Source organism: Petaurus breviceps, unplaced genomic scaffold, assembly GCF_028583685.1.
Source record: "Petaurus breviceps papuanus isolate PSGF00001 unplaced genomic scaffold, PetGlider_PUasm1.0 90723, whole genome shotgun sequence".
NCBI lineage: Eukaryota > Metazoa > Chordata > Mammalia > Diprotodontia > Petauridae > Petaurus > Petaurus breviceps.
This window is the reverse complement of record NW_027187323.1, coordinates 9,434,590-9,460,267: the sequence shown is the minus strand read 5'-3', so window position 1 is coordinate 9,460,267 and position 25,678 is coordinate 9,434,590. Positions and strand designations below refer to the sequence as shown.

The 25,678-nt window shown below is 37.9% G+C and overlaps 1 protein-coding gene across 1 annotated transcript in view; it reads left to right on the top strand.

Annotated features, from left to right (window-relative positions):
- The window catches only part of ARHGAP15 (Rho GTPase activating protein 15), an 859,970-nt gene that overhangs the window by 666,105 nt on the left and 168,187 nt on the right, over positions 1 to 25,678 (top strand). The window contains exon 12 of the mRNA XM_069066760.1: positions 21,661 to 21,795. Within this exon, the coding sequence (XP_068922861.1) occupies positions 21,661 to 21,795 (135 nt within the window). The remainder of the gene's footprint in view (positions 1 to 21,660; positions 21,796 to 25,678) is intronic.

Sequence of the window (25,678 nt, the reverse complement as noted above, 5' to 3'; positions counted from 1 at the left end):
AAAAACCAACCCTACTTCATAGGATTGTTGTGAAACTATATTGAGATCATGTCACTCCTGTGCTCAAGAAGTTCCAGTGATGTCCTGTTGCCTGCAAACTAGAATGCCAACTCCTCTGTTTGGTATTTCAAGTCCTTCACGAGCTTGCTGTAGTCCACCATCATAGGCTTATTGCACTTTACTATCTTTCACACATTACCCTCCAGCCAGAGTGGCAAAATTGCTGTTCTTGATACATGATCACTGAGAATCACAGAAATCTGAGAGTAAAAATGGACCTCACTGACCACCTGGTTCACTCTATACATGAAAGGAATATCCACTCTAATATACCTCACAAGTGGTCACCTGAGCTCTGCATAAAGATCCAAAATAAAAAGATGGAGGGAGGGGAAGCCACCAGTTCTTGGGGTAACCCATTCCAATTTTAGACAGTTCTGTTAGGAAATCATTCCTGATATCAAATTGAAATTGAACTCTTTGTAATTTCCATCTAGGTCTTCTATTTCTACCCACTGGGGCCAAACAGAATAAATCTGTTCCTTCCTCACATGACTTCCTTTTGGATGCTTGCAGATACTTATCCTTCTCTAAGCTCAACATGCCCACTTGCTTAAAGCAATTCTCATATGATATGGATTCTAGACTCTTTACCATATAGTTACCCTTCTCTGAACACTCTCCACCTTATCAATGTCCTTTGCAAACTAAAACAACCCAAATTGAGCATAGTTCTCCAGATGAGGGTCTGATAAAGGCAGAGGACTGTGGAATCATCACCTGGCTGTTCCTAGAAAGAAAAGTTTTAGTTAGCTTTTCTGGCTGCCATGTCAACCCATATTGAACTTGCCATCTTCACATCTTTTTTCAGAGCTTCTGTCTTTCCATGCCACACCCTGAAGATGACTTATTTTACCTACCTCCATATCTTTTCAAAGGCTCTCTTTCATCCCTGAACCATCTCTGTCTTCACCCCTGCCTCAGAGACACCGTAGATTCTGTCCAAACTTGTCTCAATGGTCACCTTCTCCCAGAAACTTATGTCCTGATCCCTCTAGCTTCTGCTATTTACCCTGGAAATTACTTTGTTGAAATTTTATATTTAATTATTTGTGTCCTTGTCGTTTCATTCCCCCATCCCTGACAAAGGATTACTAACTGCTTTATGGCAGGAGCTGTCTTTGACTTTCTGTCCCCAAGGCCCAGAATGGGGCCTAGAACTGGAGGGTTGGATCGGTAGTCTCCAAGTCCTTTCCAACTCTAAATCAATGATCCTAAATCTTCAGACATTTTATTTTTGAATTGAAAATGTGACAGAGTGGAGGCGTAAAACATGCTTATGGAATTGAATTAATTGGTAAATGCCAGGTAAAATGTAAAACCAAGCTAAACTTCAAAGGTACAGTGTAACATCTCCACACAAAACTCAAATTCACTACTCATTTGCACCTGCCTACTTTACTGCTAAAAGAGGAAGTCTGGTGCAGTGATAAGAACCCTTGATTTGTAGCCTGAGCTCACATCATGGGGCTACCATTTTAATCATCCCTTTATCTTCAGTTCCTGTCTCCAGATCAAAGTACAGAATGAACCAAGAATTGTACAACTTTTCCCAAGTTACCATTAGACATTGTTTGCTTATATGAGTTAGTCATTTTTTAGTCCATTCAACTCTTCAGGACCCCATTTGGGATTTCTTGGCAAAAATACTGACGTAATTTGCTATTTCTTTCTCCAGCTCATTTTACAGACAAGGAAATTGAGGCAAACAGGCTTAAGTGACTTGCCCAGGGTCACACAGCTAGTAAGTGTCTGAGGCCAGGTATGAACTCAGGAAGATGAGACTTTCTGACTCTGTGCCAAGTTCTCTATTCACTGCCCCTAACTAGCTGCCTGTTGAACATTAGCTCAAAAAAAAAAAAAGTACGCAACTTGGTCCATTCCAGCTTTTAAGTAGTTTGTAGTGAACTGTGAAAAGCAAGACAAAGATGCATAAAATTAGATTACAAGGATTAAATAACATTATAAAATAATACAAAGGATATTACAAGCTAGGGCATTATTATTAAATGAGTGTTCTAAACAATAAGTACTCTATGGGTCCAGAGGCAGATGAAAAAAACAATGAAATGTAGGAAGAATTCAGCTAAAAGATTTTTCACCTTTCCTTGTGTCGTTTACCCTTTTGGTAACCTGAGTAAGCCCCTAGAACTCCTTTCAGAACGATGTTTTTAAAATGCATGAAATAGCATACATAAGGGGTGGCTAGGTGGTGCAGTGAATAGAGCAGTGGCCCTGGAGTCAGGAGGACCTGAGTTCAAATCCGACCTTAGACACTTCATACAAAAACTAGCCATGTGACCTTGGGCAAGTCACTTAATCCCAATTGCCCTCCAAAAAGCAAAAAAAAAAAAGAGAGAGAAAAGAAATAACATAAAGGTAGTTAATTATCTTTAAATACTATTATCAAAAAAAATTTTTTTTGGAGGTTCACATAGCCCAGTTGAATAACAATGGAGAGGACTGTAACTGATGCATATGATTTGGGTAGGTGGAAGACATTGCTCCTCATCTCTACCTCTAAGGATCCTTGTCTTACTTCAAGGTCTAAATAAGTTGTTCTTGTTATTGTGCACCTTGTGGTTGCTGGAATAAGAGATTGCCCTTTTACTCTGCCCCCTTCCCCCACCTTATGATTGGTACATCTAGGAGACAGCTGACCACAGCAAGTGATTATAGGACATAATTAGGAAAATTCTAATCTGGCACAAAAACATTAATGGAGGAGGATGGAAAGTAGCATAGAAGATAGTGGGACCACAGGGGTAACTTTGCTGAGAGAGGGCACAGCCAGTTACTCCGTAAGGGGCACAAGAGAGGGAGCTGGTAAAGCCTCAAGTGAAATGAGAAATGAGACAGAGAATCATTGAGCAACCTCTAGGCAAAATGAAGAGATTAGCCGTAGTGTAACATGAGAGATCCTCTCAGAAAGGAAGCATCCTTACTCAAGATGTCAGGAGCCTGGGACAAAGCTCTACTCCAAGGACAAGGCAAGGAGGATTGTCACTTCCATGCAGATGGTTTTGGTCTCACTGGAACCACTAATTGAACTAAGAAACAGTTTTACTTAACTCTGACCTTGAGAGAGGAGCCTGGCCAAAACCATTTATTCCCTTTAGTGGCTGCACGTGAGCCATTGAATGCTTTCACAGCCTTGAAAATAGAGAACAAGACACAAAAGTGAGGGAAATGGGTGTGGCATGCTCTGTCTTAAAACTTCACATCCAGAAGGAACCTAAGAAATTCAGCTACTCAAAGGTACAATTTATAAAACACAGAAAAAGAGCAATTTTAGCAAATTGACACTGAAGACTTTGCAGAGACTAACCTAGCTTCTCTTCTCAAACAAGTGGCTCAAGAAATTTTATAGAGAAGACTAGTATACTTAACAAAATTTTATTTTTCCAATTAACATGCATTTATTATCCTTCCCTCCCACCACCACTTATCCACTGAAAAACAATTTTAAAAAATACAACTCTTGTAATAAATGTGCCTTGTCAAGCAAAACAAACTCCCATGTTGGCTATGTCCAAAAATAGGTGTCTCATTCAACATGTTTAATTCATCACTTCTCAGTCATGAAGTTGGTAGTTATTTTCATCAGAAACCCTCTAAAGTCATGATAGGTCATTCTTTTGTTATTAATTTTTATAATCTTATTGCTATAATATAAATTATTCTCCTGGTTTTCCTTATTCCAGTCTGCATCAGTTCACATAAGTCTTCCTAGATTTCTCTGAAATCATCTCCTTTGTCTTTTCTTATGGGACAATGGTAAATTATGAGGGGGTAGGCACTGATAAGATAATTACCTTTGTTATGAGAACCCCAATGTACATACTTTAAAAAAATAATTTTAACCCATTTGGCTAATCCACAGCAGTTTCCATATGTCCATACTATAAATAAAACTCTCTCAAATAAATTTATTTTAAATTTTATTTATAATAAAGCTCTCTCAGAGCTTCATCCCAGACATTCATCATCATCATTACTAAATACCAACTGTATACAGGACATTATGAAAGACCCTGGTGATACAAAAATAATTTAAGCACAGTCATTACCACTAAGGAACTTATAGTCAGTCTAGTTGCAGAGATAGGACATATACATAAACAGTGAACAATAAATGCTTTGTGACAAATAAGTGATAGTGAGCAGTAGGTCATTAGAGCTAGGATGAATGGGAGAAGGCTTCATGGAAAAATGTAACTCTGTAAGACTAATATTGAGGAGTCTTGGCACCTGAGTTCCCATTTCTACCTTGTTACTTTGGCAAAAGAATTTTGGTTCAAAGAGCCTCAGTTTCCTTATTTGTAAAGACAAGAGGAAAGAAAATCCCATGGTATGTGAAGCAGAGCCAGAATCAAAGTTAGTACAGATAAGTAAGAATAATTTCTAGGCATCCCTAGTAACTTCTTTAGCAATTCCTTCAAAGAAATCATTGGTTCATCTATGTCTGACACCTTTGTTGAATCAATTTGGAAGGGAGAGTGGGCAACTTGGTTTACTTTGATGTAACTAGCCCCCATGTTGTCTCTGCTCCACTCTGATGAGCTATGCCCATATTGTTAAAGATCAGGCTTCTTTTAATTCATTCCCTCTCTACTTCCTCCATTTTCCCATAGTATATGGTGAATTAAAGTTTATTGAAACCTGGCAAGGGGATCTGGAGTCACAAGTAGTAGAGAATTCTGATCAGTTTCAAGAAAATCACCAATTTTCTCTATCTCTGACCCCCCCCAAAAAAAGGTTAATCCTACACATGTGAACTTCAGTACTGTTTAACTGTTTACATAATTTTCACTACATTTTTTCAAATTTCTCATCAGACATCCAAATTCATACATAACTCTCCTCTATCTTATTCTGTAAAAATATAAAAATGACTTTTTTTTCTTCAAATAAAGAACAAAGGTTTGTTTATTTGTTTCAAAGTCTTATCAAGATTCACAAAGTAAGAATTGTCTTCTAAAATACTGAGGAACAAGAATAAATGTGTGATACATTATTTCCCTATAGCTGACCAGTCAATTTGGCCAAAAGAGTCAAACTGGTATTTCATAAAGATAATCACTGAACCAGAGGAAAAACAAGACAATCCATTTCAGTTTTCTTGACCACCCTTTCCATTTAGCCATAGTAATCAATATCAATCACAACTACATGTGACAAAAATGGTTAGCTATGCCAAGGTCCAATGCAGTGGCTTTGGTCTAAGATTCCAAAAAGAAATCTTCTGAATCAAAGAAGGTTTTAAAAGATTTTTAAAAGGCAATTTGTTCAAATCAATGAAAATTAGACCAGGTTCTATTTCTGTCTTTTTTATTTTTGGTGGGGATGGTGAGAGGTGCGGGGAGAGGCTATCCGTATTGGTCATAGAAACCCAAGCAAAAGTATGTCTAGTCATATAGTGATTATTGTACATTTGCTGACCTAATAATTCCAATGTTCTCACTTCTAGACCACAGTTTTGAATGCAAGTGAAGGAGAAATCTTGAGAAGTTTTATTTGTGTAGGCAGATGTCATTAAATGAAATAAACTCATCATCAATTCTACTCTCAAATAAATATGTAAGCTAACAATTAGTACATTTAAATTAGGTTAGCATATTTTCTCTAAATTATCCAAATGCTTCAATTTTGAAAGATCTAATCCAAATTGGTAGAAATTTGGAAAGAATTAAGATTTATTGGTTAGTAAAAGAGCAAAGCCCATGGTTGCTGAAAGATATGACCTGTTAGCAATAGTTATACATTCATACATTCTTTTCTATAATCAGCGGGTGGAGACCAACATAATCCAATTAATTGTAATTTCCTTTTGTAGTTCTGCTAAAGTAGTACATGAATCTGAAAGATCATTGAAGTCTTATCTGTACTCAGATAATCCAAATGGATTCTCATTTTCAAACTCCTAGCATGGCTTTATAAAGTTAAAGAGTAAGGAATATTTTTAGTTCCCTGAACCAATGATGATTATGATACAAAATGACTTGTTATTGAATGCTACCCTTCTATAGGACCTTAACCATTAGTTTTCTAAACTTCCTGTTCTTCTGTGGTGGTTTTAAAGAAATTCAGCAGATTGCCTGCTTCATCATTCCAGCAATTTAAAATTGCTCTTTTCGCCATTAAGATATGGTTTTACTATTAGGAAATAAATAAAATCAAAGTAAAATACAGTCATTTCAGAACCCAACACATTGTTGTATTTTGTATAGCATATGTTTGCAACCTTTCAGAAGTGGGTGTCAATTAATCTTACCTGCTGATGAGGTCAGAACACCACCTGAGACACCAGAGTAAAGTGAATTAGAAAGCACCAGAGGCTTCCCACCAAAAACAAAATCTATGGATGGAAGTCAACAATTAGAAATTCATGTGGATTAAAAAGCTCTTTCTTTGTAAGACAAATAGACCAAGAAAGATTAAGCCTATTGGTCATTTATACTTTGGTATGGATTATTTTAAAAGAATCATCAGATTTCCATATTCTTAGCTGAAATCACCCAGATTACATAGAAGGAAAAGTAGCTTCCTTGGAAAGCTTGGAAGAGGAAAACATCTCAAAGGCTGAGTGGGTTATCCTACCCAGGGGACTTAAGATAGCTAAGCAGGTAGCATAAGGGCACTTATATAATATATAAATATAAGAAAAAGAGAAGAATATATATGTGTGTGTGTGTGTATGTGTGTGCATTTATATATATAATATATAAAAATTTTTATATATAATATATGTATAATATGTAAAAATTTTTATTTATATATATAACTAAAACAAACCTCTTTGTCTGGGCCTTTGTAGCTTCAGCTCTCTTGACATAGTGCAAAGAACATAATTTACAGTTTTCAGGTCCTGGCTTTTTTTCATGCTTATGCTGCAGTGCTCCTAGGTCCATCACTTAGATATTCTAAGCCTAAGTTTCTACATTTCATTTCAAAATGATGTGCTAATATTTTCACTACCTGTTACACAGAATTACTGCAAGGCTCAAATGACAAAGGGTTATATAAACTTGTGCTATGATTATTAATCCCTTCTGTACTCATATGCTAATTTCTGATTTTATACACCTGAGATGTCATACCCAATCACTCAGCTTTATTGGCTCTTTCTAATACCATCTCCTGCCCTCTCCCCACCCCCCACCCCAATTCACTCAACAACACAAGAGATATATAACAGTAGCAGTGGGAAAGGAAGAAGGAAGGGAGGCAGTAATCTGGCTTTAACTGTGTGGTGTAGTTACCTGGTTTTTTTTTCATCTTTATCATCCAAAGGTATTTACCAAACACTTTATTGCAATTGCTGACATTTCCCTGACTCTACTGAAGATCCCAGTTGAATAGGGAAGTTTCAAATGATTCTGATAATTAACATGACTTCATTTCATCTCTTTTCGTCTTTTAAATCTGACTATATATGAATGCTGTTGGGGCCTTCTATACAATGGTGCTCAAACAATGGAGAAATTACATTTCAAAAGTTCTCAATTGGTTCTTCATTTTATTTTTCATTATATTGTTTTGGATCATGATTTTATCAAACTATAACCCACTTTTGATATTGGGATTTAGCTTATTGGTTTGTTTGTTTTTTTAAGCAATTGGGGTTAAATAACTTGCTCAAAGTTACATGGCCAGTTATTTCTGGGTGTGGTGCTAAGTATCTGAGCCCAGATTTGATCCCCAGGTCATCCCGACACTGGAGCCGGTGCTCTTACTCGCTGTGCTGCCTGGCCGCTCCTAGCTTATTGTTTTTAAACATTTTTTGGACTAGACCTGTAAGTTTATCAGTTTATTTCCCAAGTCAGGTGGGCAAAAAGTGTCCTGGGACAGTGGAATGTTAAGTGATTGGCCCAGGGTCACATATCCAGCATGTAGTAGAGTCAGGACTTGAACTGGGTTCTTTATAACCCCATGCCAGGTATCTATTCACTCTGCCACTCTACCTCATAAACCTTTATAGAGCATCAGTCGCTGCCTGACTCTTGGATAAGACCTGTGTTCATGTCCTTGCTGCAATGATACACAATAACTGCAAATCATGTAACCCCTCAGAGCTAACACCCTTAACTCCTGTGTCCTATTCTATAAAGTATGTGTGGCTAGCAAAGCGCATGGTACATACTAGGAACTCAAGGAATGGTTGTTGATTGATTTATTATTGAGTCATTGTTGCTGATGTTTTTTAAAAAAGTAAAACTGTACGAGGCAGCTAGGTGGCACGGTGAATAGAGAACCGGCTCTGAAGTCAGGAGGACCTGAGTTCAAATTTGGCCTCAGACACTTAACATACTTACTAGCTGTGTGACTTTGGGCAAGTCACTTAGCCCCAATTGCCTTCCAAAAAAGCAAAAAAAGAAGTAAAACTGTAATCCATATGCATCTCTCCAAGAAATTTTTCTACATGTTATGGGCAACTTTCTACTCAGTGTTTTAGCTGTGTAATAAGGGGTATTATTTATCTATATGTCTCATAGGTGAGCTGTTAAGTAGTAATGAGTTAATGTTCAAAAAAGGATAATATCGTTCACATTTAGGAGTTTCAAAGTATCTCAATATGAAGATATCGGGAGTTTTCTTGTTCTTAATTTATCAGTTTTCATGGTTTCTTTCTTAAGTCATTATTTATACAAGAAAGTAATTCACTTTGTGAGTTATTTGCATTTGCATGGCACCTCTGGGCTGAGATTCCCCAGAGATACAAGACAGAGGTGAAATAGGGTAAAACTAGCTCTTCTGTTTCTGAAAAGAAGTGGAAAGTTTTTAAAGGAGACTCAATAGGTATCTTGAAATGTTTGAAGGGCCGAGAGGGCAGAAGTCAAATTTAGGCTCAACATAAGGAGACCAGGGGAATTTCTAGCATTAGTCCTATCCAATTGTGAAAAGGGCTCCCTTAGGAGGTAGTGGGAGCACCTTCACTATTTAAATAGAAGGTTGCTGATGACTTGTCAGGTACATTGGACAGGAAATTCCTATGGAAAACATTTATTAAACTAGACAGTTTCTAATGACTTCCAAATCTAGGGTTCAGTTCAATTATTTCAGCATTTATTAAGCATCTACTACAGTACAAGGCATTATTACGATGTCCTGGGTGCTAGGAATAAAATTATTAAAAAAAAAAAAATTAGTCCTACCCTCAAGAGCTTACAATCTCCTAACAAGGAGATTCTTGTATAATTCTATGAATATCCAGTCATTTGGAAAGATCCCTGGTCATGGTGACAAAGACTAATTACATTCTTTTGGGTAGCAACGAGGTGGTCCAGTGAGTAGAGCAACAGGCCTGGAATCAGGACAACCTGGATTCAAATTTGGCTTCAGAAACAGTTACTAGCTATGTGACCCTGGGCAAGTCACTTAACCTCTGTTTGCCTCACTTTCCTTAGCTGTAAAATAGTGATGATAATAATAGCACCTACATCCCAGAGTTTTGTGAAGATCAAATGAGATAAGTATAAAGTATTTGGCACAGTGTCGAGCACATAGTTAGCACTCTATAAATGTTAGCTATTAGCTATTGCTATTCTTTTAAGATAGGAGTAACATTTCCTAAAATTTCAAACTTGGGGAAAATGAGGGGAAATTTACCTATTCAATTTATATCATGGCAAATCACAGCTCAATCCCTTGAAATAAATCTCTTATCTCCTATTGCCAAAGAAAAACTGAGTTATAGACATTGCTTATGTTCACTCGTGTCTATAAAATTCTTCACCTCCTGTCACACTACTTTATCAGGCTTTTTCAATCTATGAAATTGTTTAAAAAGATAATTGATTTAATTATTCAAATAAAGCCAATTAAAATTGACTTTCCTGGATAATTTCCTACATAATCCACTCAACTTTGCTTGTGCTCATTTGGCAACCAAAACATTTTGAAAGGAAATAAAATGGTGTCAATTGGTAGAAATAGTCATGTCTTGATTCCTCATGGTTTTATTTCCCCATTTGTACTCTATTCAAGGGGGTTTTCCTGATAAAAGGCTCTTGCTGGAATATCAGTGAGTCAGGGTCCCACTAACTACACATTTACCACTAATACAGATAAGGTAACAAGTAGTGTGCTCTAGTTTGGACAAAAGTTGAACTTTCAAAAAATAATAAAAATACATATGCATACACATACATGCAGGTATATTCTAAGGATTCGTGTATGTTAATTTCCCTTATTATCACACAAAGATCTGCTTTCATTCTTGATGTATTAGTAGCATTCTTCTACATGATAAATACAGATGCAATATTACTTGGAGAGGGGAAAAAACAGGAATGCTTTTGGAATTTAAATCTAACTAATGTGAAGAGACCTTTTAAAAATCACTTTGTTGAAATTTAATCTCAAGTATTTTCTCCCCTTTGGGGTATGTTATGTATGAAATCATTTCTCATCCATGGAGCTCAAGCAAATAGTGAATCCATTTTGGAGAGGATGGTCAAATATAATGGGTCATTGTGCCTGGTGTCTATAGAGCACAAAAAAGCCTTTGATTGAGTAGAAATAGAAGCAGTGTCAGAGGCACTGAGAAAGGAAGGAATTATAGAAATATATGTTGGTGGCCGGAAGCATCAATGTCTGGTATTTGTGATTTTAATTTGCAAAGAACTTAAATTCAGATATGTCTACTATCTCTTAAATTGTCAATCCAAAAACCTGAAATGAAAGTATCATTTCAATATAATGTTTATAGTGTTATTTGGAGGCAATTATAGTATTATATTTTCTATTATGTCACCATAAACTATACATACATAGACACAGAAATGGCATTTTTCCCTTATTGGAATTGTATTTCCTTGAGGACAAAGACTGTTTTTGCCTTTCTTTGTATACCCAACACTAAATACAGTACATGGTACACAGTAAGTATTTAATAAAGGCTTGATGACTGACTGCATAGAGTTCATTTTCACAATTGTTAACAGCACCTGTGTGGTATAAGTTGTTAGTTACAACTGAAAGAAAATTTGAGAATGGATGTGAAATTCAGGTGTTCAGTTCATTAGCCTGGTTCCTGACTATCAGTGCCCAGTAGATCACTCTGCTTCCATCAAGAAACATATCCAAGATACTTCATGTTATCTGGTAAAAAATATGTGTGTATTGACACTTCAAATAATCACCCAAGAATTTAACATAAAATCTAAGTATGTGAGCTGAGACTCATGCAATGTTACAGTCATATAGAAAGAAAGCATTTTAGTTCCACCATCAGGAAAAAGAACTGCTTACTTCCTTCCAACTCTCCTGCTTCTGAGAAACAGTACAGGGCAATAGTTTCAGTGAAACAGGTAGCCAACTGGAGCAGTCTGCACATAGGTCAAAATGCTTCCTCTTACAGCACAGTAATCATTTCCAAACACAGGCATCCTAATGGCTTCCTGGGGGTTACTGTGATAGGTGGTAAGGAATAAATCTCTTTGATTTTGGAGCACAAAGGTTTCATATTTAAAACCACTCTCATCCTTTCAATGATAGATGCCCTGACCAGAGACAGTTGATTCAGCTTAGACTGAGTTTTTCCTGAGGAAGTTTTAATGATTCCATTTCCTATTGTGAGGTACAGTAACAGAGAAATCTTTCCACAATCTTAGCAGTAGCTGGAGAAGAGAATGAATAGGGATTATTAGTCAAACTGATGCCCGATTTTATTCTAACATAAAATTGGGTGCTACTGTACAATATTCTGCTCATTTAAAAGGAATGCTATCATAGTATTCAGTACATAGATCTACACACATGCATATGTATATACATACACTCCACATATACAGTGGTATTCTCCCCGTTAGAATGTAAGCTGACATATCTTTGTATTCCCCTGTACCTGGCACATAGTAGGTAAAGTGTGTCAATAGACTGATTAATCATATCTAGAGTTGAAAGAAAAACTTGGAGGTCATTTATCCTACACTTTGAGAGAACTGAAGCCCTGAAAAATCAAGAGACTTGCCTGAGGTCACACTAATAGAAAATGACAGAGTTTAGATTTGAACTCAGGTCCTATGATGCCAAATTCAGCATTCTAGCCACTATACCTCATTCCCTGCCCAATAACTCTGAAATATCATTGGCTTGGGTTTGCATAGTCAAAAAATTATTTGTATAATTCAATTCCTGAAACACTTTCCTTTAAAATGGTCAGGTATTTAATATTAAAGTATTTGAGAGTTTTTAATTTCTACATTAAATCAGGAGGTAAGGATAAGAGATATGTTAGGAAATTCAAGTGGTATAACATAAGTTCTTTTTCAAAATATATTTCAATTAGAACTGCCTACCTGGACAATTGCCACAGTTAAGTGACATTTATCAGCTTATAGGCACAGCTACGATTTGCTTAATACTTCTAGTTGTTTATTACAGACCCTGAAGTCTCTTTCCCTCCTCACTCCAAAGTGAGGATTCCTATTGGAATCTGGGAAATGCTTTGTTGTTGTTGTTGTTGTTGTTAAGGTGGGGTCCAATCAATTTAATGAAGAGTTCTACCTTGCAGTAGCTCCCCCTACAGGCAATGGATTTGTTTCACTGATCAATATTGTGAAAGTGTCATTTTAAAAACTGTTGTCCTAAATTCTTGTAAATTGGCACAATTGTCCATTGCTGGGGCATCTCTGAACTGATAGAGACTGCCTGGTGTTAGGAATGTTTCTGCTTTCCTGAGGGGGTGAACCATGCCAATCTGTCAGCAGCTGTACGTCCCAGAGCCAAGGTTTTGGAAGCCCATGCTTCAACAATCGAAACACCATTATCTCCAGCATAGGGCACAAGCTAAGCGACAGATCTTGTTTCACAATATAGACGTCTCTAATCCCACACAGTATCTGCCTGAACTGTCCTGCTTAGGAGCAAGCACAACTGGAAGGGTTGAACTGTATTGGATGACTCACCCAACTTCCTTTTGATTAGCTCCCCTAAATGCTAAACTGAAAATCATCTCCTTCCTTGTAGATAAACAGTGCTGTTTTATCCATTCTGATATCTAATCTTCCATTTTGATTTTTATGGCTAACAACATTATTTTTTTTTGGATCAATGGTGCCTCTGGCATCTCTTTTATATCTGGTAAGTCTTTCATGTACCCAGCAGGTCTTTCAGATAAAGTTTCCAAATGGTCATCTGTCCTGGAAGTAGATACTGGGCCTTTTATAAGTTTCACTCTTTAATAGGCCCTTGTTGTTACGTTAATAGGGTTAGAACTATTATCTAGCTATATTTAGAGAGTTGGTGTATATGTGTGTGTTTGTGTATATGTATGTGGGTATGTTTTACTTTTTTCCTGTGTGTGTATGTTTTACTTTTTTCATTTTATTGCTTCTTTTAATAGCAACAACAAAGTTGAAAAGAAGCTAAAAATGTTCCATGATAGATATTTCCTGGGGGAAAAACTGTGGCAACTTCTCAGTGTTGACACTAATAGGGGAATCAGTGCTTTCCACAATTCAATCATGTGCTGAAGTCACTTGTGTCTATATTTTGAACAACGTACACATTGTCTGTCATATCAAAATAATATTTTGTGGAGGGCAGGGGTGTCTATCTAAATAAAATTAACCCTAGTATTCATCTTCTGGTTTCTTCACTCTAGAAGTATATAGTACAATAGAGGGGTAGTCTAAATGTTAGTGCCTCTACTCATTTCTGCTCAGAATTACTATTAACCTACCATATAGTATCAGAATTGGAAGGAAAAAAAGAAGGTAGGAAGGAAACAAATACTTATTAAGTACCTATCACTGTGTGAAGTTCTTAGTTTTTTTTTTCTCTTTCCTATTTAATTTATCCTATCGTATTTTTCTTTGAAAAACTGGGACAATTAACTCTTTTGTCTCATTGTAGCAGCAAGCACCCTAGCATACCCAGGGTGACTGCCAGCACAGGTTCCTAGATCTGCTCTTCTAAAGGAAAGCAACTCAAAATGGGTTAACAATCTTAATCAGTCAAACATATATCATTTACCTAGTTGAGGAGAAAAAGTCAGCATCCTGAACTTCAGAGAATACAAACAAGTTACAAGTAGAAGTTACAAGCAGACAAACAGATCAGCAGACAGGCTTCCAGCTGTCTGACCATTACATCCATACCTAGTCAGTTACCAGAGGGGGAAGCATGAACATCTAGGTTTTCAAAGCCAGGGGGCTCAACAGCTGCCCAGAGTCTCATCTGGTCAAATCATACAACTCTTCTCAAAGTGAGCCCCAAAGCAAAACCTCACATCAGGGTATATCACAGAATGTAATAACCCTCTTGACCCACTGCCCAATCACAAAGCAACAAGGTATGGGCAATCCTGAAAAACAAGCCTCCTACCACAGGCTCCATGTGACCACATTCAGCCTATTAGGGGGCAGAGTATATTTTCAAATCTGGGAAGGTTCTCAGAGTCACTTAAGACTATCAGAGGGCTAAGGGGCTGGGAATATCTTCAGATTACCATTGCCATAATGCTCATGTAGTTCATTTCTTGAAACTGAAATCTGGAAAACCAGGCTTTAATAAAGCCCATTGGGATACAAATGGTGCTACTTGACTATGCCTTTATATGCAAATCACTCTGGCTCTCACTGATTGGTTAATACTAATAATTGGTTAGTCCCAACCCAAGCATCACTTGCTCCTTGTTTGGGTTTTGATGGCTCTGAGTGAGTGTAAATAGAAATTATTTCTCTTCTGGCTAGAAATCCTGACGGTCTTCCACTCTCAGACTAATTCTTTTGAGTAGGCAAACTAGGCCATCTTTTGCCTCAATTGTTACCTAGCCTTAAATCATTTAATGGGTGTTGCCTCAGACAAACTGAGACCTGGGAAAGACCTTAACTTTAAAAGGCCATGATCTCCCACTGCATCTGGGACCATCTCCAGTCATCCTGACCTGTATCTTGCCACTGGACTCTAGTGAACCTAGAGGGGAGTGTGAGGCTGATGACTTTGCACAGCTCTACCTTACTTAAATCCAGTTCACTTGCAAGTCAAGATGTCATTGGTACTCTTTGAGAACAAAGGGCTAACAACAATCTGATCTTCACAACTCTAGGAAGTAGGCCCAGTTGAGAAAACTAAGCAAGACAAACATTAAGTGATTTGCCATGGGTTACATACCTACTAAGTGTCTGAGGATGGATTTGAACTGGAGACTTCTTGATTTCTGAAACCTCGCATTCTATCCATTACACTATCTAACTGTCAGAGACAATGTCTGCAGGAATCTCAGACACCATCTAGTTCAATGGTCTCATTTTACAGATGAGAAGTAAGGCCCAGACAAGTGAAGTGATCACCAAGGTCAACAAGAGAGAATCAGAGCCTAGGTTTGAAGCCTGGTTCCTGCTCATAGATTATAAAAAACCTACTCAAAATCTAGCACTCTTTCCACTCCATAGAATAGCTATCAGAGGCTGTTGACTTGAGACATGGTGTAGTAATAAGATGCTGAACTCGGAGAAAAGAGATCTGTATTCAGATTGGACACTTACCAGCTATCTTATCATAGATAAGTCCTTTAGCCATTTAAACAATTTAAACCATTAAAGATGAAAACTTCACTAAGACTTTGGGGACATCCTGTATTTCATTTGTCTTTTAGGTTGTCCTTGTGTTTTCCATATATATTATCTATTTTACTTTCATAATAGTCCAGTGAAATTGTCAAGGGAAGCATTATCATGCCTATTTCTTAGATGAAGAAACTGCAAAGCACAGAGGCTGGTTATTTTCTCAAGGATACCAGCACTGGTACTGGAACCCATCTTTCCCAGTTCCTAGACTGATACTATTTCCCCTATGCTATACTTTCCTCCCCTTTATCTTCCAATGTTGTCTGTCTCCAATCCTCTCCCTCATTCCTTGCTGCCAATTTCCAAAGGGGTTTGGAGTTAACAACATCAGCTATTTAGGGGTCAAACAGATTGGAGACTATGTATAGAAATGTACTATAGTAAAAAGAATATTAGATATAAATTCTGAAGAGAGGAGTTAAATTCCTGGATCCCCCACTTTACTAGCAGGGAGATCTTAGATGAGTAGCTTCAGTTCTGTGAACTTCTGTCTCTTCAGGTGAAAAATCAGAATAATAATCCTTGTGGGAGCAACTTCACAGGGTTATTGTGTAAAAAAGCATTGAAGAGCTATAAAAATGTAAGCAATTCCAAAAGAAGCCAAAGTCAGTCTAGTCTAGGGGTAGGGAACCTGTGGCCTTGAGGCCACATGTGGCCCTCTAGGTCCTCAAGTATGGCCCTTTGCCTGGATTCAGTCACTTGAGGACCTAGAGGGCCACAGGTTCCCCACTCCTAGATTACCTATAGCAAGATCTTGAGGCAGCTATGTGGCTCAGTCAATAGAATGCTGGCCCTGGAGTCAGGAAAACCTAAATTTAAATCTGGTTGGGATACTTACTAGCTCTGTGACCCTAGGCAAGTACCTTAACCCTGTTTGTCTCAGTTTCCTCATCTGTAAAATGAGTGGAAAAGGAAATGGTAAACCACTTCAGTATCATTGCTGAGAAAAGCCCAAATGAGGTAACCAAGAGTTAGACACAGTTCAAATGACTGAAGAACAACAACAAAGGTAAGACCTTCTGTATCGATTTACCTTTTTTCCCCTACTTTCCTGATGATTTTCTGCCGGCCAGAGACCACAGCAATAGAACTACCTCTGTGTTGTACCCATCATGAGTCACGTAGAGGTGCTTTTGCTAAATGCTTCAGGATAAGAAAAAATCATTCTCTCTGACAGTGACATTAAGGCAGTTTCCAGATGGAATTGCCTTGCTTGTACCCATGCCAAAGTCAATCGACAAGTATTTATTGAGGCCATCACACTGGTTGGGAACTTTAAAATATAATAAAAGTCCTTAAATGCCAGAGGCATTTGGAAGCCTTGAAAATTATCAGGCTCAACCTGCACATGAGAAAATGAAGGCCCAGCAAAAGAAAAGGTGCACGGCGCACGACCAGTGAGCCAGAATAGCAGCTCCTTCTCCTGGCCCCCAGGTCAGGGTTACATCTAACCCATATGGCATGGCCCTATATTAGGCCTGGCTTTTATTCTCCAGGAGATTATATGAGTTAAATTATTCTAGTTGAGAAATTGCCTCTCCCTTCTAAATGCTCCTCTATCTGGATTCTGATTATATCATTCAAGTGAAATTGCTCTTCCCAAAATTGCCAGTAATTTTTTCATGCCATATCTAATGGAATACTCTCGGTCCTCATTTTGGATCTCTCTGCAGTACTTCAGACCACTGATCAACTTTTCCTACAAACTCTCCCCTCTCTAGATTTTTGTCCCTGCTCTCTCTTGGTTCTCCTCATTCTCAGTCTCCTCTGCTGGATTTTCAACCTGGTTAAGCCCACCAACCATTAGTGATCCTCGAGGCTCTCTCCTGGGCCTTCTTTTCCCCATCTCCATATTATCTCACTTGGTGAGATCATCAGCTCCCATAAGCTCAATTAACATTTCTACACAGATGATTTGCGTTATCTTTTTTTTTTTTTTTTGCCTTTTTGGAGGGCAATTGTGGTTAAGTAATTTGCCCAAGGTTACAAGGCTAGTTTTTTTATGTGGGTGTTAAGTGTCTGAGGCCGGAACCGAACTCTAGTCCTCCTGACTCCAGGGCCGGCGCTTTACTCACTGTGCCACCTAGCCACCCCATTCCCTTATCTTTTTATTCAGCCTTTATAGTCTCTCTCCTGAGCTTCAGTCTCACATCATCCACTGCTTTGTGGACTCCTCAGATTGGATGTCCTATAGGCACACTTACTAGCTGTATGATCCCGTGAAAGTCAGCGAATCTCTACCTGCCTCAGTTTCCTCAACTGTAAAATGGGGATAAAAATAGTACCTACCCCACAGGGTTGTTGTGATAACATTTGTAAAGAACTTATAACTTAGTCCCTGAAACATAGTAAGTGCTATATAAATGCTTATTATCATTATTTTTATCATTACTCAGTTTAGGGCCGCAGTTGGAGCCTCAGATTCTTCATGAGTGAATTGGACTAGGTGATTACCAAGCTTCCTTCCAGTTCTAAAACTATGATCCTTTGTATGTCACAAGCATAAAGATAAACACATTATGGTCCATGGTGAGTCTGATAAACATGGCCAGTTAGCTAGCCAGTTATGGTGTAATCATAATGGTACATAAGGGACCTCATCTTTCAGGGCTAATAGCCAGCATGGAATCACAGGCAAATTTGGCCCCTAAAATAAAGCCTATTGTAGCAGATTTATGAAAGAAATCTCACTTTTTCAGGATCAGATCCTAAGTAGAGAAGTGAATGTACTCGTGTATGTTAATAAGCCATTAAAAAACCAACATTGTACAATCTTAACCACTGAAGTAATGGAATGTCAGTGGAATGATGAATGTATGTGGTATGAATTATACAGGTGTATATACATGCATGTGTACATGTTTATACATGTGTATATATATATACCCATGTATACATAAATCTACATGGATATATTCTCTCAGAATCTATGTAATTCACATGGAATTTTTAGTGTAAAATTCTTCTTATTGAATCAAAGATTTAGAAGTGAAAGGAATGTTTTACAAATAAGGAAACCAAGGCTTAGAGAGATTAGATAATTTGTCCAAGATTATATCGATGGGGGCGGCCAGGTGGTGCTTTGAGTAAGAGCACCAGCCCTGGCATCAGGAGACCCCGGGGATCAGTTCTGGCCTCAGATACTTGGCACCCACACAAAATAACTGGCCATGTAACCTTGAGCAAGTTACTTAACCCCAATTGCTTAAAAAACAAAGATTATACAGATGAGTGAGATTAAAAGCAGTATTCAAATCTACGTCCTCTGATTACAAATCTGGCGTTCTTTCCACTGGGCTTCTTGGACCCTTTTCAGGAAGATGCCATAATTTTTCAGTCAGTAACAGAAAGTTAGAGTCAACAAAGTTCACAGATAGGTTCTTATAATGGTACCATGTAGCATTGATAGTGGTGAGGGTAAAATGTTTCTCATGGTTGGTGTTATTTATCTTGGCTATAGAAAAGATGTGTTTCCCCATTATGATATTCTTGAATTGACTTTGTGTGCGTATGTCTTTTCTTGATTTTTTTTTTTGCTTGAAATTTGCCCATCCTAATGACCATTTTAAAATTGGTGTGTTGCTTAGGGTAGAATGACGCCTCTTTCTTCTAAAAAGATACCTTCCTAACATTTCTTTGGCATCCTCTAGACTACAAAAATCTGGGCAAATGAGACTCAAGAGAAATCTAGAGAAGGAGCATTTTGCTTAAGATATTTCAGACAAATGTGTGGTAGAGACAGTTGTGTGTGTGTGTGTGTGTGCACGCGCGCGCGCGTGCATGTGCGTGTGTCTGTGTGTGTTTAAGGTTTCCACTTAAAGTTCGGTGCCAAAGCTACAGTACTTATACATTTTCTAAATGTGTTTTAAGCAATAAGTTGTACAACATTTTTAGAACATGTGTTAAGCTATTTCTCTAAGAATGAAGCTCTTAACAAAACATAAGCACTCTGCATGAGATCTTAGCAGCAAAGTGCTTAAAAGATAAAGTAAGAATTGGTACCATGGGAAGAACACCAGCTGTAGAGCACACAGGTCCATTATGAGAAGTATGGTAGTGGGTAGGGAGAAAATGATTTAATCAGGAGTAAAACCAATTTTATTATAAGGGCACGCAGGGGGTGTGGCACCATAGTGAGAGGGACATTTCAAAATATCTGACAGATTTCAACAATGTGAAAACCCCGTTCTTTAAAGTGACAGTAAACCCCATCAGGTCTCTCTTTTTGATGCTATTGTTAACAGTTGACTGTTTAAAGCTGGCCTGCTAAGATGCTGTCGATCTATTTCAATAGTGTGTAGCCAAATAAAAGACTAATTGTTGAAATGCGATCAATCAAAAATGATCACAGGGTGGAAAGAAGGTCTCCTCTGCTTATTTAGTTATGGACAAAATCATTGTTTTGCCAGAAAGGTAAGAATAAAAAGTGAAGGGGGGTGACCTCAATAAAATAAACAAATTCACCTTTGTTTCTTCTCTGTGCTACACCCTGTCAGATGGAGATTGCAACTTTGTACTGATGACATGGATGATTTATATTATATATACATATATATGTATGTATATATACATATACAGCTATACATACTATATGTGTGTATATATATATTTTTTTTTATTTGAAAACCACTTTCAGATAGCTTATGCTCATGTTTGAAAATGAACACAATCTTTATTTGAGTCTCAGCCTGTCCCCTACCTTCCTCCTCCCAAAAAACATTCACACACAAAGAGAAACTATTAAGGATGCTCACACTGATGGTGTCCTTTTATTTCGTTCAAAGCACCACCACAAAATGCAATCGTGAAGCTGATGTCAGAAGGTAATATTAGAACCAGATGAGTGTGAGTTAAAATAACCTGTTCTTTAATAATAATAATAATAATAATAATAATCCCAGTTCCTCTAAGATGTGGTAAATACATATGTATGTTACTCTGTTGTAAGTGAACCTCAGACTTCATGAAATGGTTACTTTTAGCTTCGCTATACACAAAATAAAAGACCTGCTTCACAATTGCACGAGGAGAAATGTGATGGTTTTTGAACAGCAGTATCACCTGGGTGTCATGCTCCTTGTCAACATAAATCAGTAGCGTCAGGCCCTGTGAATTCCCACAGATCTCCTTGGGTGAGAACCCTTCTTCACCTTCATAATAAGGAGGAAAAGAAAGAAAAAATAACTCCCCGGCATAGCTTTATTTCTATTAAAAATCTTCATTTTGGCATTTTGGTTCTTTAATATTTAAATTTCTCAACTCACTCAAGCTTCACAGGCAAACATTTTGTCGTTTCTAAAAGGAGTTGGTAAGCGCTTGTGGTTTGTCTTTACTGTTATCATTTTTGACAGCTTTGCATAGCCTGCGTAGGCCAACAGGGGTCTGTCTAATATTGTTGCTGGGCAAATCTTCTTCCCTGAGATGAAAACTAAACAAAATATTTTTGAAGCAGTAAGAAGGAATTAATGTCCTTTCTCTCACAGTACTCTATTCCTTGCTGACATTACATTCAGGCAAAAAAAAGGAGAAAAGTGTTACCCATTATTCCCTTGTACATAGCAAGGCTAACACATGTAAAGCAATAACTCATTTTCTATTGCCATGTTTAGCATATGTCTCCTGTTGGCTCAGCAAGGCCTTTAGGCCGGTCCCTTGAGCCGGCCATCATTGGCAACTCTTAGCCCCTCGGCCTCAAAACCAAATAGCTTTGAATCATGTTGAGCTGTGATGCTAATTTTCATACTGATGCATTATGGGAATAAATGTATCTGACATACTGTGTCAATGGCACTGTCTCTTTGTGTCTCTTGTTTTTTTGTTAGCTGCATTCCTACAGATGGTATTCCATTGAAAATGTTCCCTTCCTACGGAAAGGAAAAAAAAAAACACGCACAGCACCAAACCTCTAGGTGCAGAAGGCTGTTAACGGTTGCTGATGATAGTAGGCAAACATTAACATAATAATTAGTGTCTTGTAATTGTTTCATTAAAACCAGTTGTTCCATTTCTCCTCGTGTTTTCCCAGAAGAGAAGCTGAATTTGGACGACAGCCAGTGGGAGGACATCCACGTTGTCACCGGAGCACTGAAGATGTTTTTCCGGGAGCTGCCTGAGCCGCTGTTTCCATACTGCTTCTTTGAACAGTTTGTGGAGGCAATAAGTAAGTACCTCACATTCAGGAGCAGTTAGTGAAATAGCCTGTCTGTTTAAAAAATAATAATAACAGTAGTAATAATAATAATCAAAGAGCAGACACATTCCCAGTGCTCTCTACTTTCCATTTCAGTTGTTGTGGTATTTGATTGCTTTTTATTTCAGGCTTTGCGTTACTGTCTAAGTTTAAAAAAAAAAATGTATCCAGTCTAGATTGGCCCACTTATTTAAAACGGGCCTTATGAAATGAAAACAAACAGCTTTCCATGGCGACTGATTTAAATGAGTCACCCTTTATATTCCTAGCCTCTATCTAGTCTGTTTTCAAGATTCCAATGAGTACAAAAGGCTCTTTAGAAATGTGTGCATTTTGTCCAGGTCAGTTACTTATGACATTTCATTAAAGATTTGCTAAATTACCAACTGAGGCAGCACATTTTCCACTCTTTTTCTTACCCTTCCCCACCAACACTGGCAGCTAGCCAACTGTGATTGACCTGCAGACAATAAATTATATTTTTAATGACAAAAGCTTCTTCTCATGTGTTAAATTGGTGACATGTCACAGAGAAGTTGCATCTCTTTCTGCCCAATGGGTGTCATATGGACTAACATTCTAAGCTGCTTTTTTTTCAATCATTATGGATTATTATTTTTTCTTTTTTAGAAAGAACCACTTTTTAAAGTAATATTGTATATTTTTTCTGAATGTAAGGAAACTTCTCCCATGGATGCTCTGAGAAGCAAGCAACCAACACATCTCTAAATTTAATATCTTAGGGTACACTTATGAGAATTGTGACAGCTTGGAAAAAGTTGCCTGGCAAGCAGGCTCATTTTTTTAAGGGGGAAAAAAGCTTGCAAGCCTAGCAGGAGCTTAATTAAAGTCCAATCGAGAAAAATCTCCAAGAAAAAAAAAAAAAAGCTCGACTTAGGAGGTCTGGTCTTTGATGACTGTCTGTGCAGAGCTCCTATTAATGGGAATGGGAATTTGGTGAGCCCACATTGGACAGCAGACTTGTCAACATGCCCTTTCATTCAGTTTTCATTTCGCAAAAATCTTCATATTCATGTAAGGTCCCAGAAAACTGATGTCAAGGGGAATAAAGCAGAGGTGATTCTCTCAAGATCTTTCTCCTCTTGCTGCTTACAATTACAGAGTTTTCTTTCTTTCTTGCCCTTTTAAGGGCAGGAACAATGATCATCAATGGTTTTTCAGGGTGAGGGCAACATTCTTTTCCCATTTCCTGGCTTTTTATTTCAACCACTCCCATGTAATGGGAAGAATAATGAAGAGTCAGGTTTTACGGTTCCCATGTTCTCGTAGTTTCTTTAATAAAATGCACACAAAAGACCTACAAATCTCTGGTTTTATACAAAAACTGGAATATACCTGATCACTTAAGCATGTTTCTGGGTCAAATGTTCCAAAAAAGATTGTACCAACAGAGGGAAGTGGTGGAAGGTGAGCAGAAAAGGGACAAATATGTGACGGGGCCTTGATTATTGTCTGCCAGTATAAACTTAAGGGAGCCATTCAACTTCCTTTAGCTTTAGGTAAAAAATACCAACCCTGGTTGTATCTGTGTTCTGATTTACTGTGAAAAATACTATTTAAAGTTCTCTTAGCACATATTCAAATTGGATTATTTAATCCATTCATGCCCCACCTCTCCAGTTGGAGGAAGGAGATGATCATAACCAGACGTGAGCACATACAACCTTTGGTTTGACATAGGAAAAGCACCATTCTGTAGCAGCCCTCCACTCATATGTGTGCCTGATTGTTTTGGCCAACATGGTGTATGGCTAGAGTTTGTATAGGTCAGGCATGATGTGGACAGTATTCTGCTGAAACTGATTACCATTGGTTATGGAGGCTGCCACCTGCAAGGGATTTCAGTTGAAAGGGCCCATCTGTGAGGAAAGAAACACAGAGAGAAATAGAAACAAATAGAAGTAGTCCTCACCTGCGAATGTTCAAGAAGGGCCTACTAGTCAGGTTGAAGTAGTGGAGAAATATACACTAACAATGATAATCCAAGTCTATTAGCAAGCAGGCAGATGTTTCCTAACATGCATATTTTTGGTCTAACTTTGAAGTCCAATTCCCATAGCTTTTTGCTTGGGTATTGTGAAACTAAGAAAAAAATGCCCATCCTTATTGTTTCATCCATTTGTTCAATAAGTGCTTATGAAATACCTGTTTGCCCAACGCTGTACTTATAATTCAGCAGCATAAAGATAAAAATAAATTAACTCCTGTCCTCAAGGAGCTTACATTTTAATGGGGAGAAACAACATGTATACCAGAATAATATGTAAGTATGATCCAGATATGGTTGACAGCTTAGGTAAAGGCACAGATAGAGAAAATAAATGCCTGTGTATGCAGAAGAGCAAACAACTGGGCTAGGATATAGACTGCAAGAAGGAGTAATTTACAGTCAGCCTATAAAGACAGGCCAGAACCAGGTTGAGAAGGGCTTTAAAAGAGAGGCTGAGTTGTATGTTTTGGTTTGGGGTTTTTTTTGCCTTTTGGAGGGCAATTGGGGTTAAGTAACTTGCCCAAGGTTACACGGCTAGTTTTTTTGTGTGTGGGTGTTAAGTGTCTGAGGCTGGAACCAAACTCAGGTCCTCCTGACTCTGGGGCTGGTGCTTCATTCACTGTGCCACCTAGCTGCCCAGTTGTATGTATTTTAATCCTAAGAGCATACAACAGGGAGTTACTGGAATGTCTTGAGAGGGGAGTTACATGTTACAACCTGTGCTTTAGGAATTTCTGCATGGCAGCAATGTGGAACATAGATTGGAGTGAGAAGAATTTAGGCCAGGATCACAGATAGGAAGCTATGTGGCAATAGTGCCAATGGGACAGGATGAGGGCCTGAGTTAGAGTGGTGGCCATTTGAGTGGAGAGAAGAGGACAGGTTTAATTTATGATACAGATATGAGGAGATTTTAAGACTGAGGAGATATAAAGCATAAAAGAGGGCAAGGAGCTAAGGATAGTTCTAAGGTTATAAGCCTGCTTAACTAGAAGGGGGGGGGTGATACTTTCATTTGATAATTTGCCTTGTCAAGTCCTTAATTATTTGGCACAACAACACTATTTTTCAGACACTGACTATTTATGATAGAAGGAAGATCACTTGCCCCTCTTGGACTCATCTTTCAGTTTCAGTAAATTCAACATCCTGACTCAGATGTATATGATTACAGCATTATAGTGCCCAGAGCCCCAGGCACATGTATTCAGAGTGAGGTTTCACAGATCTTTGTCTCAGTCCTAATTCCTAACTCCCAGTTTCCAATAGCAAGAAAAAGGTCATTTCTATTGGAAGGATACCATAACAACAACCACTATGTCTCAATAGAACACAAGATTCTTTTTTTACCTTCCCCTTCTACTTTTTTCGCAGTTTTCCTCTACACAATATATAAAATGGAGATATCCTTTTGACTTCAAGGTGAAAGTTCTGTTAGTCATAGTGCTAAAACTGAAAAGTGAAATGCCACCAGAAGATAGTACTAGAAAACTTTGCTCTAGGTGAGGGAATGCTCTTTCATGCATAAGAAATTAATCACCTCTTGTGATTTTAGAAAGCTTGCTAAACATTTTGAAGAACAGAAAGCATTTACTTTTTAAAATAGTTTCTTTGGGACTGAAAAGGAGCATTATTAAGATAACCTGCAAAGGTCATAGTGATCTTATTTTGATAATACCCACTGGGGCAATAAGACAGATAGAGAGAAAGAGAAAGGGAGAGAGAGAGAGAGAGAGAGAGAGAGAGAGAGAGAGAGAGAGAGAGAGAGAGAGAGAGAGAGAGAGAGAGAGAGAGAGAGAGAGAGAGAGAGAGAGAGAGAGAGAGAGAGAGAGAGAGAGAGAG